The following is a 17,281-nucleotide window of genomic DNA, read 5'->3' as shown; positions in this document are numbered from 1 at the left end:
ACTACTAACACATCTCTCACTGCTCCTCCATTGACATACTCTAACCATTATCCTATAAACCAATACGAGCCAGTACCAATAGAGAAAAAAGAGTGAGAAAGATTCTGTGCTTGCCTTGTGTTTCCTCTTGGCCTTGCTAGGTGGTTTCTCAACAGGGGTAGACTGAAGACTGGCGGGGGACTGTCGTCTGTGCTTAATGCTGGGTTCAAGTGGTTCCCGGGGCTCAACTTTCACAGAAGGGGGCTCAGGGGGGTCCTGCCCTGGAATCTTAGACAGGAAGCTCAGCTCGATCTTCACCCACAGTGACTTGATGTCCTCAAAGTCCCTGAGAGGGGACAGCAGTTTGTTCTGGACGATGGGGACGGAGGAGAAGAGGGGGTCCCCTAGGAGGTCCATGGCCCCAGGGTCTGGGATGGATATGGAAGAGCTGCAGGTGCTGGTAAGGCTACTGACAGTCAGGATATTGCTGTTGCAGTCCTTGGCTGCTTTGGGAGTCTGCAGACTGCTGGGTCCTGGACAGGGATGGTTATGGATCTTGACCAGCTCCTCTGGTTCAGAGTGGCACTCAGATGACGAAGACTCCGTCTCGATGAACTCCTTGGACTTGGGGATGATCTTGCTGGGCCCCCTGTGCTTCTTCTTTTCCAGGACTGGGGCCAAGGGAGGAGGAGCTGGAGTAATTGTAGTGGTGGTGCGAGGCTCCTTCCTAGGGGCAGTCTTCCCACTGGTGCTCTTGGTCCTGGACTTGGGCTGCTCCAGGAGGGATGAAGGGTCCTTCTCCTTGGAAGTAGTGCTGATGGTGGGGTTGATGGGCTTGGACCAGGAGGTGTGTTCCTCCAGGCTGGACGAGCGCTCCACTTTCTTCGGCTGTTTCTTCCCCAAGCTGCGCCTGGCTGGGGCTGGCTCCACCGCCACCATGGCTGGGGATTTGACCTTTGAACCCTTGCCCTCTGAGACTTTTGGTCCAGTCTTAGGCTTGGCCTTCTCTCTGATGGGGCTGAGGAGGGCCCGTTCCTTGGGGTCTGTCGGGGCCAGCAGGGCGGCGGGGCCAGGCTTGCTCTTCCCTGGGGCTGGGCCCTGGCCCTCAGGGGCCTGTTGGCTGTGGTCAGTCTGGGAGCTGCTGAGCCCATGGCTCTCTCTCTCTGGCTGGGTATTGATAAGCGCTTTGTTGTTTGGGGTCACTTTGTTCAGCCACTTATCCAGCTGCCATTTGTTTGTTGATGGAGGTTCAGGCTGTGAGAGAAGAAAAGCAGAAAGGACAAAGAATATACAGTTAGATCCAAGTTTGGTTTGATAGTAGACTACGTAGCTTCATAAAACACTGTGTTGACTCATGAAAGTAAAATGTGATAATTCAATTGTCTCTTCAGAGTTATATTATGACACCCGCAAACCAATGACAACATTTTGTGATGAAGCGGCCATTAAAATAGGCTCTCATAAACTCATGAATGACTGAGTAGTGCTCTCCCATAATTTCCTTGCGCCATTCGGCAGTCTCTGAGTGCCATGTTTTCATCAACCATGCTATCTCACATCGTTTGTTTTCTACCATTATGCCCCTAGACAAGTATAAATCTCTCATACGAAATCATAAAGACTGTCTTGAATGATCTCCTAAATGATAGCAAATCATTCGGAAAGGAAGTGCTGGAAATGAATTGACGAAGGAATGAAGCATTAAAACCACTGAGTGTAAAGCTGGGGCTAACACATACACTCTCCAGTCTGATGCAAGCATTCATAAAATTTAATCTTCCACACTATTTCATCTGTGAAAGCCCCAGCCTTTTACATCCCATCAGTTGGGGTGGTGGATTTAAGCTGTTCTGGGCAGGGGGATTTTGGAGTTAAAAGCACCTGCAGCAATACTACATTAACATTCTAACATGCCTGCTGGAAAACTCCTGGGCCCTCCCGGAAGTCTTTAGTAAACCATCAGTAGAGTGCACTTTGAGAGGGAAATAGACTTCCCTAAAGACAGACAGGGCCGTTTCCTGGTCCTCCTGGCTATTCCCATTGGCTGTTCCCTGGTGGACAGGAAGTCACATGGTCTGTAGAGGGTGCCCAGATGCACTGTGGTAAATATTTACCCGGGTCGAACAGACTGCCCCTCTGTGGAATACAACTGTGCCTGGTGCTATAGCTGCTTTAGCTGTCATGCAAGTCTCTACAGTGTCGGCACTAAAACAAGAAAGTCTGCTAGTTTAATCCTATCAAAATTGTAGGGATATTAGAGTAGATGGGAAGTTTTCTTCCCTTGATCAACATGTTGTTTTAGATGGTAGATGGTATTAGTGTAATATTGTGTCTTTCTGGAGCCTAAAATAATAATGTTTCCCTCTTTGGCATAACACTGGTTGAATATTGGTTGATAGCACAGTTAGTTTTATTCTGACTATGCTTGGTTGGTAGAGTATAGTAAGGAGTGATTGTGTTGTACCTCTGGGGTGGCGGTCCGGGAGGCCCCGTTACACTCGCTGTCACTGGAGCTGCTCTCGCTATCGGAGTCTGACTCGGAGCTGCTCTCTGATTCGCTGGAGCTGCCCGAGGCACCGCTGGAGAGGCCCGGGTCAGTGGTCCGAGACGTGGCCACAGGGATGCTGGGTAGCAGAGAGAGAGAGCGAGAGAGACAGAAAGAGAGAGAGAGTGAGAGAGACAGAAAGAGAGAGAAAGAGAGAAAGAGAGAGAGAAAATATAAAGAAAAATATTTAGAGAAAAAGAAGGCATTATATATTATACATAAACATAGATTGTGTGATGAAGATGAATCTTTACTTTAGCTGTTCTCATCCAGCCGCATATTCCGGCAGCACTACCTAGCCCTTTGTGACCCCGGACTGATCTCATTCCACTGGAGTGAGTAATGCACTGATGCGCTGTGACGCAGCTTTCTTTTGTCATCGTTTTGCTAAGAGCAGCCTTGTGCTCTGCCTCATGTTCGGCGCCAGCCACACACCCGGCCCCGTGCTCTCTCTGCTCAGCACTCCGCGGCGGCACTGGCTCTCTCAGCGGCGACACAGAGTTGGATGAGATGAGTCCACCTGTCATTGACATGACTCCCAGATCCACACAGACTGCAGACAGCAGGAGACAGCCCCATCAATCACACAGCGCCATCTGCCTCTCTCTATCCCTCTCTCCCTCCATCCAGCCCTGAGATGCAGGCAGAGCAGCATAGACTCCAACAACACACACATCCAGTCACAACATGAAAACCACTGTAAAGATTAGTAAACAGAGGTTCACTAATATACACAATACTATAAACATATTAACACACACATGCACGCACAAGCACTCTCTCTCTCTCTCTCTCTCTCTCTCTCTCTCTCTCTCTCTCTCTCTCTCTCTCTCTCTCTCTCTCTCTCTCTCTCTCTCTCTCTCTCTCTCTCTCTCTCTCCGTGTTGTACTAGGGAAAAATGTTATTCAGAGAATAATGTACCTGACATCCGAGTAAAAAAGAAACCCTTCCACTTTCATTAAACACAACAGATAACTGCAGAACAAAGGAAATTGACATAATGCTTTTATAATAAGCAATTCATTCTCCCTGTTGAAAGTGTCAACACTAGACTCGCTAAAGATGTTGCAGGGGCGTACTGTACTTTACTGCTGGAGAAAGTAACAGCTCTAGTGGTTGACAATAAATGCCTTAAGGAGGCAGTTTGCTTTCTCACCACCTACGTACTTATTCTTCCACACTCTTTCAACCTTCTCTGTCACGCTACTGGTTCAGATATTGGATCCTCAAAGGCCTAAGCTTCATAACACAATAAAAGCCACACTACACTACTGAAGCCCTCTAAAGACACTCCATCCAAAGCATGGTTATATGATAGGACCGGAGATACACTGGACAGGACCGTAGAAATGAAACATGATGGGTAACGGTGTGGGTCTTTTCTGTCAACACCCCCTTGATGACTGTGTTTTTCTGTGACAGGGTGAGGGGTCATACGGCCGCATGACCAAGACAGCTTGGAGATCAGCTCGAGGACATACAGTAGCGGTGGCACGAAACTCTGCAGTGAAAAAGAGCCATGTGTTAAATGACCACACTTAATCCAAAATCGGTGCCATGGACCAATAGCCTTTTGCTAACATGTCCAGCTTGTCTGAGCCAGGTCAGGTCCTTAGAGGAGTCACGAGCTTCCCTGCCCCCAGGGCTTGCCTAGTGGCAGTTTGGTTCCAAAGCTGGATTACAGTACAAGGCTAGAGAAAGCAGGACCAGTGGACTCTGAGGCTCACAGTCAGGTCAGGTTAATTATTAAATATAGAGGAAGAGGCCAAGACCCTGTGGGTAATGTCGTGTGGCATGGTGCTCCTATGGCCTGCCCTGGCAGTGCCCGCCACTGCACGCTGCCAGTAGGATGGCACAGCAGTAGCACACATGGCATCTTGTCCTTGCTCTGCTCATGAGTCCAAGGCCAAGCCCAATAGGCTCTTGGGAGCTGGGCCAGCACAGCACCACTGTCTGTCTGTCTGTCTGTCTGTCTGGGCCAGCACAGCACCACTGTCTGTCTGTCTGTCTGTCTGGGCCAGCACAGCAACACTGTCTGTCTGTCTGTCTGGGCCAGCACAGCAACACTGCCTGTCTGTATGTGTGATCTCTCCTTCATTTGCTGAGAATGGTGTCAGCACAAACAGAGCCAGCACTAGAACAAGCCAACAGCAAATAACCATCCATATACACACAACACTCTTGAGATAACGCATACCTGAAATGACAAGGCAACCATTGACAGATCGACGGAGTACTTGTCTCGACTGTACGTCATTGTTTATAATAAATTGTTATAGGAATAGTTATAAGATTGCCCTCTTTTTCTACATTCAAAATACGTTTCATGTAGTAGAACTACTGTGGCTTTTTCCAATACCCAAGTGCTGTCCAACTCATTCTCTGGAAGAAGAGATGTAATTACTATCCGAGGTGCCATTAAAGTGTTTAAAATAGACCTCTAGGAGACATTCTTTCTTTCACCACTCAGCCTCTCCAAGTGGTGCTTGCGCATGCAAATAGTTCATAAAAAGGAAGCTCTAATGTTCTATTTCAGAGTGAAGAATGGCAGCGGGGTAAGGTCACTTAATTTCCTTTCTTCCACTTGATGGAGGTGAGCCTGGGCTGACAGATGACAGAATCATGTGGGAAAATAAGGGGCGGGAGAACAATGGCCACTGTCTGCTTTCAGCGTGTTCACCTCAGTCTACCCCCGCTAACCTCTGACCTGCTAACAGGCCCTGCTCTCAGAACACCCTTTTATCCTCTCTAACCTGTCTCTCTACTCTCAGTGCTGAGCTGCCTTTCTCACAGCAGACAATAAAGACATTTAGAACATTGTCGGCTGTACATGGAACTGGCTGTTCCATCCAGACTGATGATATTCCGTGGCAGGCAGGGAAACAAACGACTTATTTGCCGCCATAATTCATCGAATCAAAGAACAGAGCTGAAAAAAACAACAAGAGTTGCATATGTTGCTAATGAAAACAACCCACTGTGATGGGTTTTAATCACGGAGGCTAAGAACAAAGGGCCACACACAATGCATCTCATTCATTTACATTTGAACACCAAATGTGGCACTATTAATGCGTAAACAAAGTAATGGCATTCACGATTCATGGGTTTTCCTCCTCATCCCAAAACAAACTGCATGGAGGGAGCCAGTCTGACAGACTGGGAGTAGAGGGAGGAAGAAAATGTCTCTCCAGCAGAGAGGCTGTCGTCCCAGGCACCTCACGAGGCCCATTGAGAGAGTGGGATAGCAGTATACTCTAAAACCAACAGCTTTTAACTCACACAGTTCCAGTGCATACATTTCACCGTTCATCCCAGCTAATTCATTGGAGTCTTCTAGGTTCTTAGGAGCTGTTCTGTCAAGGCATGGATTCACAGGTCTAAAGAGTGGGGGCAGCTCTACAGTATCCTTCCATCCGGTCACATTATCAGATTATCTACAGTTATGTACGACTCTTTGAACAAGACGCTGCCAGACAGACCCAGACAGAATCCTGATGTAGTCATTACACAAACCAAACGACTTGGAGCATTCATTAAAAACCTAATAAATAAGTAAAGTTATGATATTTGGAACTGTTTACACCATAAATATTCAATGTTTAGTAATGAAGCAATTTTCCAGGCCAGTGCAATGTGGAGATATAAAGAGAGGGATATTAACCACTCACAATCTCTCTCTCTCTCTCTCTCTCTCTCTCTCTCTCTCTCTCTCTCTCTCTCTCTCTCTCTCTCTCTCTCTCTCTCTCTCTCTCTCTCTCTCTCTCTCTCTCTCTCTCTCTCTCTCTCTCTCTCTCTAGCATGCTTGCGTGCACACACGCACACACACAGTCTTCTACAGAAAACCTTGTGGGAACGCAGAATTCAGTCCCATTCAAAATCCTATTTTCCCTAAACCCTAACCCTAACCCGTACTACCCATTCTGACTTCTGGTCCCCACAAGAATAGTTAAACATGCCCCCCCCACCACACACACCCCCCCACACACACACACACACACACACACACACACACACACACACACACACACACACACACACACACACACACACACACACACACACACACACACACACACACACACACACACACACACACACACAATGGGAAAGGGAGAAGAAAATACGGGAGCAATGCTATCTCCCATGGGATCATCAAAGGACACAACAAGACCAACCTCCAATGATCCCACTGCCCACAGCTGGCTGAATTGTCAGCTTTAGGAACAGTCTGCTATCGATTTGTGATTTTCTCCTTCTATTTACACTGATACCATAATCTGAGATCAATAAGGCCGATAGACACAGGCCTGTGGCGGAATTGATGAGGCGAGCGGTGGAGTGGCTAGCCTCCAGCCTCAGACAGTGGAACCAGAGAGACAGCAGGACGAGAGAGAAGAGACAGATCTATCAAAAGAATAGGCAGGCAAGGCAACATCTGAAGGTGGTGGATGGTGGAGGAGACTCATTAAACCAGACCTGGGTACATTTTGGAGCCAACTGGCTGGCTGTTGTAACGTGGTGAGTCAGTTGAGACAAGCCAGTCCCGCATTGATTCAGTGAAGGCCATCACTCTGCTCTCCCCTTGCTCCTTCCTTATTTGTTTGTACTTTCTAATTATTTAAACATCTATTGCTGATGAGGTGCTGGGCAACCCTGAGCAGGTTACATTACCATTCCCTTTTATCCCCCAGATTCACATATCCAAGGGCAGAACTGTCATTTTCTACCCTTCAATAAAGTGGAATCCTTAATTATAGATGAAGAAATTCGGGCATGCTGGTCTGTGGGGACTGAAACCTATGCTGGTGCTCAGAGCACTGTTTGATTGGACTGACTCTCCGGGAAAGGAGAAAGGCTCTCTCGCTCTCTGCTTCTCATTGCTAGGCTCTGCTCTCAACCCTCTGAGGTGTAAAGCCTAGCTTAGCTGTTTCAATAATGCTAGCAGTATCATTTCATCACCATGACACTGAATCACCCAAGCCTGGAATCTGAGGATGCAGGCGTTCATTGTTATATCAGCCATACAGTACTATGTGAATGTTTGAGTGTGTGTATGAGTGCTTGTGCTTGTGTGTGAATGTGAGAGTGTGGTGTCTCTAGTACAGACTGTGTGTGGGAAGAGAGAAAGAGAGAGAGAGAGAGTGAGGAAAAGGGAGAGTGAGCGTGAGAGTTGGACCGCTGGAGGGGTGTCATCCATAATTTGTCTGTCCTAACTCTGCGCGCCCTGTGTTATTAAATGATCCTCAGCATGCAGTGCACTCTATTATTTTTATAAATCACCCCAAAGAATAATTCGCTGCAGATCTCCAAACCAATAATCTACACTTCCTCTTGCCCCTAAATCTATTATAGCCTTTAATTGATTAAATTACGAGTCACTGTGCTCAGGGGAGTGGGGGTGGAGGAAGGGGGGAAGGGGGGGGTGGCCACTGTTAGGACGCGCCTGGGATTCATTAAAGACCCCCCTTCCCACCCTTCCCCGTGAAACCTGGTGCTCCAAAATTATGACCATTACACTTACGGAAAATGAATTACGTGGCACAGCATTTCTGTGATCGATGGCATGACTTCAACAGTATCCTAATTCACTTAGAGGCCTTCTGCTGCCCAGTCACACTCAGCACAGCACAGCACAGTACAGGCATGATGAATTATACTGAGGCTCTCTCCACATCGCCACACTCCCTGTCCCTGCCAGGCAGCCTCTCTACTCTGCACTACTCAGAGATTCATCCTCTGGCCCCACTACACTAGTGTGATTTAACATGGCCAGGCAGACACTCAGTCATCACTAGGGCCCAGAGTTTTTCCTGGTCAGGATATTATGGTCAGACAAAGTGCAGGTCCTCAGTCATTCCAAAACATGCCTATATAGAGGGGATGGAGAGATATCTCAGGCTCTATCTCTACTGAAACATTCCTGTCCAGGTTCATCTAAAACTCAACCAAGACCATGGGGCCATGCTAAAAAGCCACTGAAACTTTGTGCTGAAAAATTTAAATTAACACATGGTCTATGTGCTGTCTCCAATAACTACGTATTTACTGTACATGTCTGAGCTGCTGGGTTGTATTCACATACTTCTATCTTCATTATAGGTCTTTGTCTCTGGAGCCTTGGCTTGTCATTGGTCTGTTAGTAAGATTGATCCTGTTTTAAAAGTGGTGTAACATTCTAAGTCTGCCTTTGTAGCACCTTCAACCATTATGGGAAAGAGGCTCGGGAAAAAAACCCTCTACAATCTCACAAAGCCATATGAAATTCTGTTTTGGAGTACACAACAAGAGCAGAGGGCAAGATGTCAGAAATGATCTTGTGTTAAAAGCAAAAAGTAGAGAGCACTGTTGAAAAGTCACACATTTTGAACTCTAAACTATCCAAACTACATGTATTTCAGAATTTAAATCCTAGAGCCTATGGTCTGGAAGGCTTCCCATCATCACAGACCCACTGCAGCCAGCCAGCCAGTCATCAGGGCTCAGCCAATTGAACGTCTGGATCCTGAACCACAGAGACCATTAACATCACCTCCACCTGTCATAATCCTTCCATGTGTAGTAGCAGGTGTGTCCGTCCTGGAGCATATACGAGAATCAGTGTCATTGACTATCTGAGTACGTCAGAGTTGACTATACTATTATGTATGTGGGTTGCCTGTATGTCAACCACTAAGCTTTCCTGGTCTATCCTAGCAAAGGTGTAATAGTCAATAGAAAAAGCCTAGGTATTAATATTGCGTCAATGACAGATATAATTACAGCTGTTGGAAAGAGGGTCAACTCTCATTACCGAGGTTACCATTTTAGAAAACTATTTATCCTCTGGATATAACAAAAAGGTCTGTGTTTGTGTCTGAAGGGAAAGGAGAGAGAACGAGAGAGAGCGAGAGAGAGCGAGAGAGAGAGAGAGAGAGAGAGAGAGAGAGAGAGAGAGAGAGAGAGAGAGAGAGAGAGAGAGAGAGAGAGAGAGAGAGAGAGAGAGAGAGAGAGAGAGAGAGAAAGAAAGAGGGAGGGAGAGAGGTGAGGAGAATGCTAATAGACTTGCGGCTCAGGGGTATAAACCTTAAGTAAATTAAGATGCAAACAAAGGAACACACATTAAGCACGTTGCATGACTGTGATTAATTTAGTAGAGACTCCAACTATTGCGAATAAAACTCTGGCCAAGTGAGATTAAATGTGCCATTAAGAGAACAGAGATATAACGGCTGTTTTAATTACACAAATCAGTTATAGGGGCTACAGGGCTCTGACCTCGATGGCAGCTAACCTGCAGGGAACAAAGGTGTGATGGTGAGAGTTGGTGTTTGGATCCACTCCCACATTCACATTCAGGCTTCGGGCCGAGTAAGGCTGTGTTTAAAATCAATGGTTTAATGTCCTGCTTTCCTAGAACTCCTGTCCTTCCTGACCACTGATGGTGAATGGGCTGGATAATATATGTCAGATCTCTGGCCATGAGGGAAAGGAGATTAAAATAATAAGCCATTCCAATTTGGGAAATAGCAAAGAATGTGTGTGTTTGCCGGTGTGTGTGTGTGTGAGAGACTGTGTGCTGTGCCTGACTCCCTATAGCAGACGTGGCACCCTCCCCTGGTCCCCTTGTGTCCCATTGGCCTGATGCTGTGCTGTGTGTTGGCAGGGCAGAGCAGAGTAGAGTAGAGGAGCAGGGCACACTGTGTCAGACCACCCTCCTCCACTTGGCCTCTACGAATAGCCACATCCCAAACGCTGACACACGCATTCCAGCTACTGCTAAGAATCGAATGAAGCAGCAATTTGCCCATCGTTACTCATGGGATTTAGACTAGGGGAGAGAGAGAAAAAATACCTCTAGCAGATACAGAATGCACTCATATCATATCAATATCCATTTATCCACTATCACAAAGCATAATGGTTTGGAGGAGTCTTTATAAAATGGAATTGGTTATGTAAAAATGGGTATTATCTGTCATCCTAATACTGTACTGTGCCTCTGTAGACGGCCCAGGTTTGTTATGCAAACAGGATGACAATCTGTATTTATCACTGTAATGTAGATCGATTCTGCACCAGCTGCCAGCTCTTAGTACTTTAAACTTCCTTCCTGCTCTGTTCAACACTCACCCTGCTATTGTAGCAACCCTGTCTGTGAAAATCCTTTACTTTATTGTATTCACATTGACCATTTAATGTGTCCTGTTTAGGGGGAAACAGCAGAGCCTATGTCAAATTAGTTGGAGATGAATCTGTGATCCTTTAGCTTGGCCTAATGTACATAAAGGCAAGGAATGCATGCCAATTGGCACCCTATTCCCTACATAGTGCACTACATAGGGAATACAGTGCCATTTGGGATGCTACCAAAGCCAAGTATTCAGGTTGCACTGATAAAATGGGCCCATTAATTGGCTCCTTTTATTGTGGGGTCAGTTGAGTTGTGCCGTTTGGATTTGATGCTAATCATATCTGTGATCCCTCATGCTCTATATTTCATAGAAAAGCATGGCATGGTATTGAACAATAAAAAGGTTAGAACATTAGCTACCTACCACAGGAAACATTCAGAGTTGGCCAGCACTTTACCTATGGCTTGAGTCAGCTGGTGCTAGCTTGTAAATATGCAGGAACGTCGAATGCCACGAGTGAGTTCGCTCATTATTGGCGGCCAACAATAAAGGTTCAGAGGGGACCTGCAGAGAGGATTAACACCAAACGACATTAATCATCACAGCCGCTCTGGCTCTGAGAACACCTGCCTATAACACTCTCAGAGAAAAAAACACACAAATGAAAAATGTATTCAATAAAACTTGATGGGAGGAGGTAAGTGAAGAGGAGTGTGTTTTGACAGGGTGCAAGAGAACATAAATTGAAGGGAGAGTGGATTCACAGTGAAAACACATAAATAAATGAGCTGAAAATCTGGAGAGTGTGTGGAAAGGCACACCAAGGCCCATCTAATTACCCCAACAGAGGATTGCAGCCCGACACACAGACACATACACAAACACGCACGCACACCCACACACGTGGCTGGGTGAGACGTCAGAGCCGCTGATTGCGATGAGTATTTGCACTCGACTGAAAAGTAAACAGTAGCTCTTCCAGCCCGTGTCTCTGTGCATGTCAGTGAGTCACGCTCACACGTGGACGGATAACTAGCTGGCTAGATCACACGAACTGACTCATGCCAACCAACACAGAAGCTAGCCATCTCTCAGAGAGACACAGACATAGGGCTTTAGACAGACAGGAAGTCGTCTCACAACACCATGCAGAGATCATCCTCAAATCCTGAGCTCACTGAGCTCTCACTGTTAATAGTCACTAAAGCCTTCACCCCTGACCTCAGGGCTGAAGCTGTATCCAGGGTGCATAGATTCACATAAAACATAAATGTACACTTAAAGTACAGTCAGTAGGGCCATAGAGAATAAGCTGCCCTACCAGCAGTGAGAGGCACTTTGAGTAGAAAGACGACTCTGTGCCAAAAGCCACTGCCACGAGATGACAGTGTGTCTGGGAGTGGCAGTCGGGTGGGCAGGCAGACAGGCAGACACACAGCCATCATCTGGTAAACAAGGACTGGGATGACAAGGTTAGGATATTGCTCTTTCGGCAAAAGCAATAATGTATTCCAGCCGGCTAATGGCCTCGGCTCCAATTAATCTGATTGTCTGAGAGCGGGGCTGAGCGGGCTGTCGCAGCACATTTGCAGTACACCGCCACCACACTCACACACGCTTCCGTACCATCCACCCCCACCCAGCTTGAGGAGAGCGGCTACCTAAGCAGGCAACCACTCTCCTCAAGCTGGGTGGGGGTGGATGGTAGGGAAGTGTGTCATCCAGCATGTGGCACATTCTAATACAATGCTAATGTAGCAGTTACTACACTAAAACCTTTGCATTAGCACCAACACACCTGACCTCTCACCTCTGCCTCACAGTGCTACAGCACTCTGTCACCATTAGCATCATAGATGGAATCCATTGTGTGCATGCATCCATCTTCTCCCACTGAATCATCACATCCACGATGTCTGTCACAATCTAGGTTCTCTCACACACCATCCACTCCCACCAGATCATTTTACATTTTCACAAGACACTCTTATTCAAGAGTGACTTACATTTCATACTTTTTTTGTTTCTTTCTCCATACTGGTCCCACCGTGGGAATCAAACCCACAACCCTGGCGTTGCAAACATCATGCTGTACCAACTGAGCCACACGGGTCCCCAGTGAGTGTGAAGCTCATTGTTCTCATACATACAATCCCTGCTATCCTGTGCCCAGGGAGATGAAAGTCAGCCCGCTATAGCTATAATATAACACTAGCTAATTGATTTGCTGTATGTTCCAGTCAACAGTAAATTACAGTCCAGTCACTGTTTGTAGTTGTATCACTATGTGTTCAGTCATGATGTTCAGGGGCGTGATGAGCTCTTTAATAACAGGCCTCTCTGTACAATGATTATGCTGTGTGAAGTATTAGTATACTGCTGTAGTGGCTTCTTCTGTCACCCAGTATAACTTGTGCTCTGAGTGGCAGCTGCTTTGAGAGGGAGGAGGGTTTTACTATAGAGCTGGAAGCCCCAGAGGAGGGGCTGAGTGACTGAGTGATTCCCTGTGAATCTCTCTGAATATTGACAAGGCAGCAGACACTATGAAGTGCTTAGAAAGCCAGACCTACTTTATTGTAGCAGCTCCGCTTGAAGTTATTTGTCAAAGACAGATGGCGGAGAATAAACATCTACAAATGTCAGGCGAGAAGTGTGAGATCCGGGGGTGTCGCTCAGCCCACATAAACACAAACTTCCGTGACATCACTAAGTGGAAGCTAGTATAGAGGAGATGCTGTCTCGCTGAGGCATGTGGGGTGTGTCTAAGAATGGATTTCTTCGCCACGGTAAAAACAATAGCATTTAACATGACAAGATTTTCTGTTGAATTTGTCTTCACAACAATGTTTGCAGGCTGATTTCGAAAAGATTGAAGATACAATTGCAGTGTCTTAAAAATCTATAAAGCCACTAAACAAAACATCCCAGGCTTTCAAGATGGCTGACATGTGGTATCATCCCAAGTTGTTTAGGTGTCAACTACCTGGCCATTGGATGACACCTGGTTGTCCCAGCAGACCCTTGCACACATCACTCCTATGATTTAATTAACCCCTCTCAGGTAGTGAGTCCCTCGCTGTAGTCAGTCCCCCCCTGCTTCCTCCTACTCCTCCAGTCTGCTTTGGCTGCCCATGAACAGGCATCTGCTGAGGCTCCTAACCAAACAGGAGGTGCTGGTCCTTCTCCAGAACACAGAAAGCCACTCTAAATGGCTTAGCACAACATACGCCAGCCTGAGAGATGATACTTTAGACAAAGGGGAGGGAGGAGATGTCGAGATGCATAGTGAATGGTGGATTACTACGCTAGTTTCATTTAGAATAGTTTTTTATGAATCATGGAATGAGCAAAGCAGATTCCTGTCGCATGTATATGATCGCAGAGATGCCACGAAACAAGTGACTCTCAACATGTCAAACCATCATGATCTAAATGAATACTGTACATCTGATGTACAGAATGTGACTTCACTCCCTCTAAAATACACTGTATGCTATGATTATAATTCACAACAAAGGCATAATATAGGCCAGTTGAGTAAATGAGGCAGTGTAAACATCAAACGCCAGCCTCTGTTTGTATGGAACATACAGCAGCATGCCTACATGGCATAAGCCATACATGGAGATGAATATACTGCGAGGCGTCTTTGTCCTCCGTCTTTGTCTTGGGTACAGGAGGGGGGAATAGCTTACCCTGGGAATGCTTGGTATTGCAGTGTTATTCTGTCCTTCTATCCTTTTCATTGCAAGGCAAAGAAAATAGAGGGATTTATAAGAACATAAATAATTTGCAGAGCTTCCAGACATCTTTTTCTCTTTCTTCCTCTGTCTTTTCTTATCTTCCCGGGGATGCTCATTTGCACTTACAAAAAATGGCCGCCCTGTGGACCCGGCACACTTATGATGGAGACTGACAGTCAGATGAAGCAGGTTCCCCAATCCCTCCCCATTACACAGATGTATAATCTTAATTTGATCACCCTGTTCCAGGAGAACTTCAAAATGTGTAATTTGTCATTTCCATATAATCCACATAATAATCAAGATTTCCTGATGCAGCAGGATTATTTTATTGCTGTAGCAAACTGCCTCAAATGAAGATCCTACTTCTGTAATACGCACTTTGTGTCTTGGTATGAAATCTGGAAATAACTCTACACTTCGTCCATTTAGATAAAGCACTTCAAGCTACTGTATTTGCATTCTCTTTGAATTGACCAGGATGATATATTTACATAATATCACAGCAGGTAAGGCAGGCAGGGGAGCTATGTGTTAGTGTCTACATGGCAAGCTGTATCTATCACTGGCAGGAGGCTGGAATGTACAACACCACATCAGGCTGCCGACTAGTAAACGTGTCTGTCACATTGTGAACAGACGAAAGACATCCTGTAATAAATGACATCCTGTTGCTCATATCATATCAGAGATACAAACAGCCAGGGACTACAGGGAACAATTGAGAGTGTAGAAATATATATATTTTTAGTTGTAAAAGGACCCAAGAGCAAGACTGCTTAAAAACACATCATTATTCTATTCTAAAATTATAAACGGGGGTGTATGTAACACATATGTTGAAGAAATGTTTTATGCTTTGTTTACTGCTCCCACGGGAAGTGTTGCAATGTGTTTTTAGCGAGCGTCTGAGTAAAGCCATATCCTACAGTAGTCTACCACGCCTGTAGGCTATATGACCTAATTCAATGTCAAAATCGACAAACTTTCTTTAAACCATACGCCAAAAATGTACTAATCAATGATTGTGCGTAGGGAAACAAGATTATGTATCCAGGGTTTGTCTTTTTCCAGCTTACTGCATTTCCATTTTTCAATTTCAAAGCAATTTAGCCAATAGCCAAGCGTTAGTTGCGTTCTATTTAGCTTCTCCATCAGTTTAAATTAACTGGAGTGGCTCTTTATTGAGACATTCTGTTGTGAATTTATTCCCAGAAAACAGCCGCACCGTTAGACTGTCAGCAAATGCAAACACATAATAAATAGATAATGGAGATGTTTCATCATTTCAAAGCCCCTCTGATGCCAGACAGTTCAACATTACATTTTCACACCTTTAATCTATTTTCCTGAATAGACAGTTTCCTTTTGTACAATTTCCTACATCTGTGCTTTGGGCTCATGATATGTTAGGTCATACCTAATACATGGCTAGAGGAGAAATTATACCTGCTGAAACCTTCTATAGAAACAGACAGACAGGCTGCCTTAACGTCACAATCTGTCATTCTATCTTCAGCCAAATGGTAGCTTAAGGAGCATTTGTGAGTTATGTTCTTCAGGAATTCATGGGGATATATCATTAATTGAAATGGCCATTGCACCTTTAACAGGGGGCAACAGACTGTGGACTCACACAGCACAATTAATAGCTCAAGCTAGTGAGGGGACAGGGAAAGAGAGTGGATTTATGAGAGGAAGTCACAAAGGCAGGCAGCCGCATGCACATACAGAGGAGTAAAACATTTTGCCTGCGTGTTATAAAAGCAAATGTAGAGAGCCTGAGTGACATGTAATAAAAACAAATTCTGCCGACTGTGACCAAGACAGAGAAAATTATATATTTAGCAGAGCAGTTTGTTGAGAGTAGCACAGTGGGAAGAGAGAGAGAGAGAGAGAGAGAGAGAGAGAGAGAGAGAGAGAGAGAGAGAGAGAGAGAGAGAGAGAGAGAGAGAGAGAGAGAGAGAGATGGTGGCAGGCGGACAGACACCTGAGTGGCTTGACAGGTCTGTGAAATTAAAACACACAAGAGGGTATGCCAGAGAGATGAGGGGTAAAGGCAAACTATGTCACATATTCACATAATGGCACTCAGTAAAGTAACCAGCTCCAGCGTCAGACTGAGAAATAAAAATGCTAAGTAAGCATGATACATAAAAAAAATAACAATTCTAAAATATTGATAATTAAACAGCTATTATCTAATGAATCAATTCAAAAGGCTACAGTCAGTTAACAGTATAACTAAAGTCAAAACATAGTAGTTCTATTTTCAATGTCTGGAGGACTGAAGGGGGGTAGAGAGAGAGAGAAAGAAAGAAAGAAAGACAGACAGAGAAAGAGAGAGAGAGAGAGTCATTAGAGGTGTCCTACATATAGGAGGCCCAGGCTCTACTGCAGCCGTGATCTGAGAGGGAGCTGTCAGTGCAGGCCAGGGTGCATGGGTAGAGGGAGGGACTGAGGCCCAGCATGTGAGGGGGGGTTGGTAGGGGGGAGGATATGGGACCAGGGTGGTGTGAGCTAGACTCTGGTTCTGGCTCTAGCTGGTCAGAGAGGAGAGTAGAAGAGAAGAGTCTCAGCCTCCCCAGGCTCCGTGGCAGACCAGACACACACCCTGCATGCCAAATGAGCCGCCCAGCACATACAGGGATCAGAGAGCAGCACCGCTTTCATGAGATGAAAGCAAACCCCGGTGTTTGACTGCAGAGGTGGGGAAGGGAGGGGAGGGGGGGGAGGCCTGGACACCAATTAGGGTTTTTTCACTCCCCCTGATTTCAAAGAGAGGAGATCGAGAGAGAAACTCAGTCTGAGGCTACACCACTCTGCCACTGGAGAGGTCAGCTGTAGGCTAGGTTAGAAAATAGAGAATAGACACAAGCCCAGGAGGATAAACATAGAAT

The 17,281-nt window shown here is 45.8% G+C and overlaps 1 protein-coding gene across 2 annotated transcripts in view; it reads right to left on the bottom strand.

Moving 5' to 3' along the window:
- Positions 1–17,281, bottom strand: part of LOC118375083 (AF4/FMR2 family member 2-like) — a 167,242-nt gene that overhangs the window by 16,375 nt on the left and 133,586 nt on the right. For both annotated transcript variants that reach the window (XM_035761578.2, XM_035761586.2), the window contains 2 exons: positions 2,444–2,603; positions 115–1,233 (listed from right to left, as the gene is read on the bottom strand). In XM_035761578.2, the coding sequence (XP_035617471.1) occupies positions 115–1,233; positions 2,444–2,603 (1,279 nt within the window). The remainder of the gene's footprint in view (positions 1–114; positions 1,234–2,443; positions 2,604–17,281) is intronic.

The sequence above is a fragment of the Oncorhynchus keta genome, chromosome 4, assembly GCF_023373465.1.
Source record: "Oncorhynchus keta strain PuntledgeMale-10-30-2019 chromosome 4, Oket_V2, whole genome shotgun sequence".
NCBI classification, from domain to species: Eukaryota; Metazoa; Chordata; class Actinopteri; order Salmoniformes; family Salmonidae; genus Oncorhynchus; species Oncorhynchus keta.
Note: the sequence above shows the minus strand (reverse complement) of the source record. Positions and strands in the feature narration are given on the sequence as shown.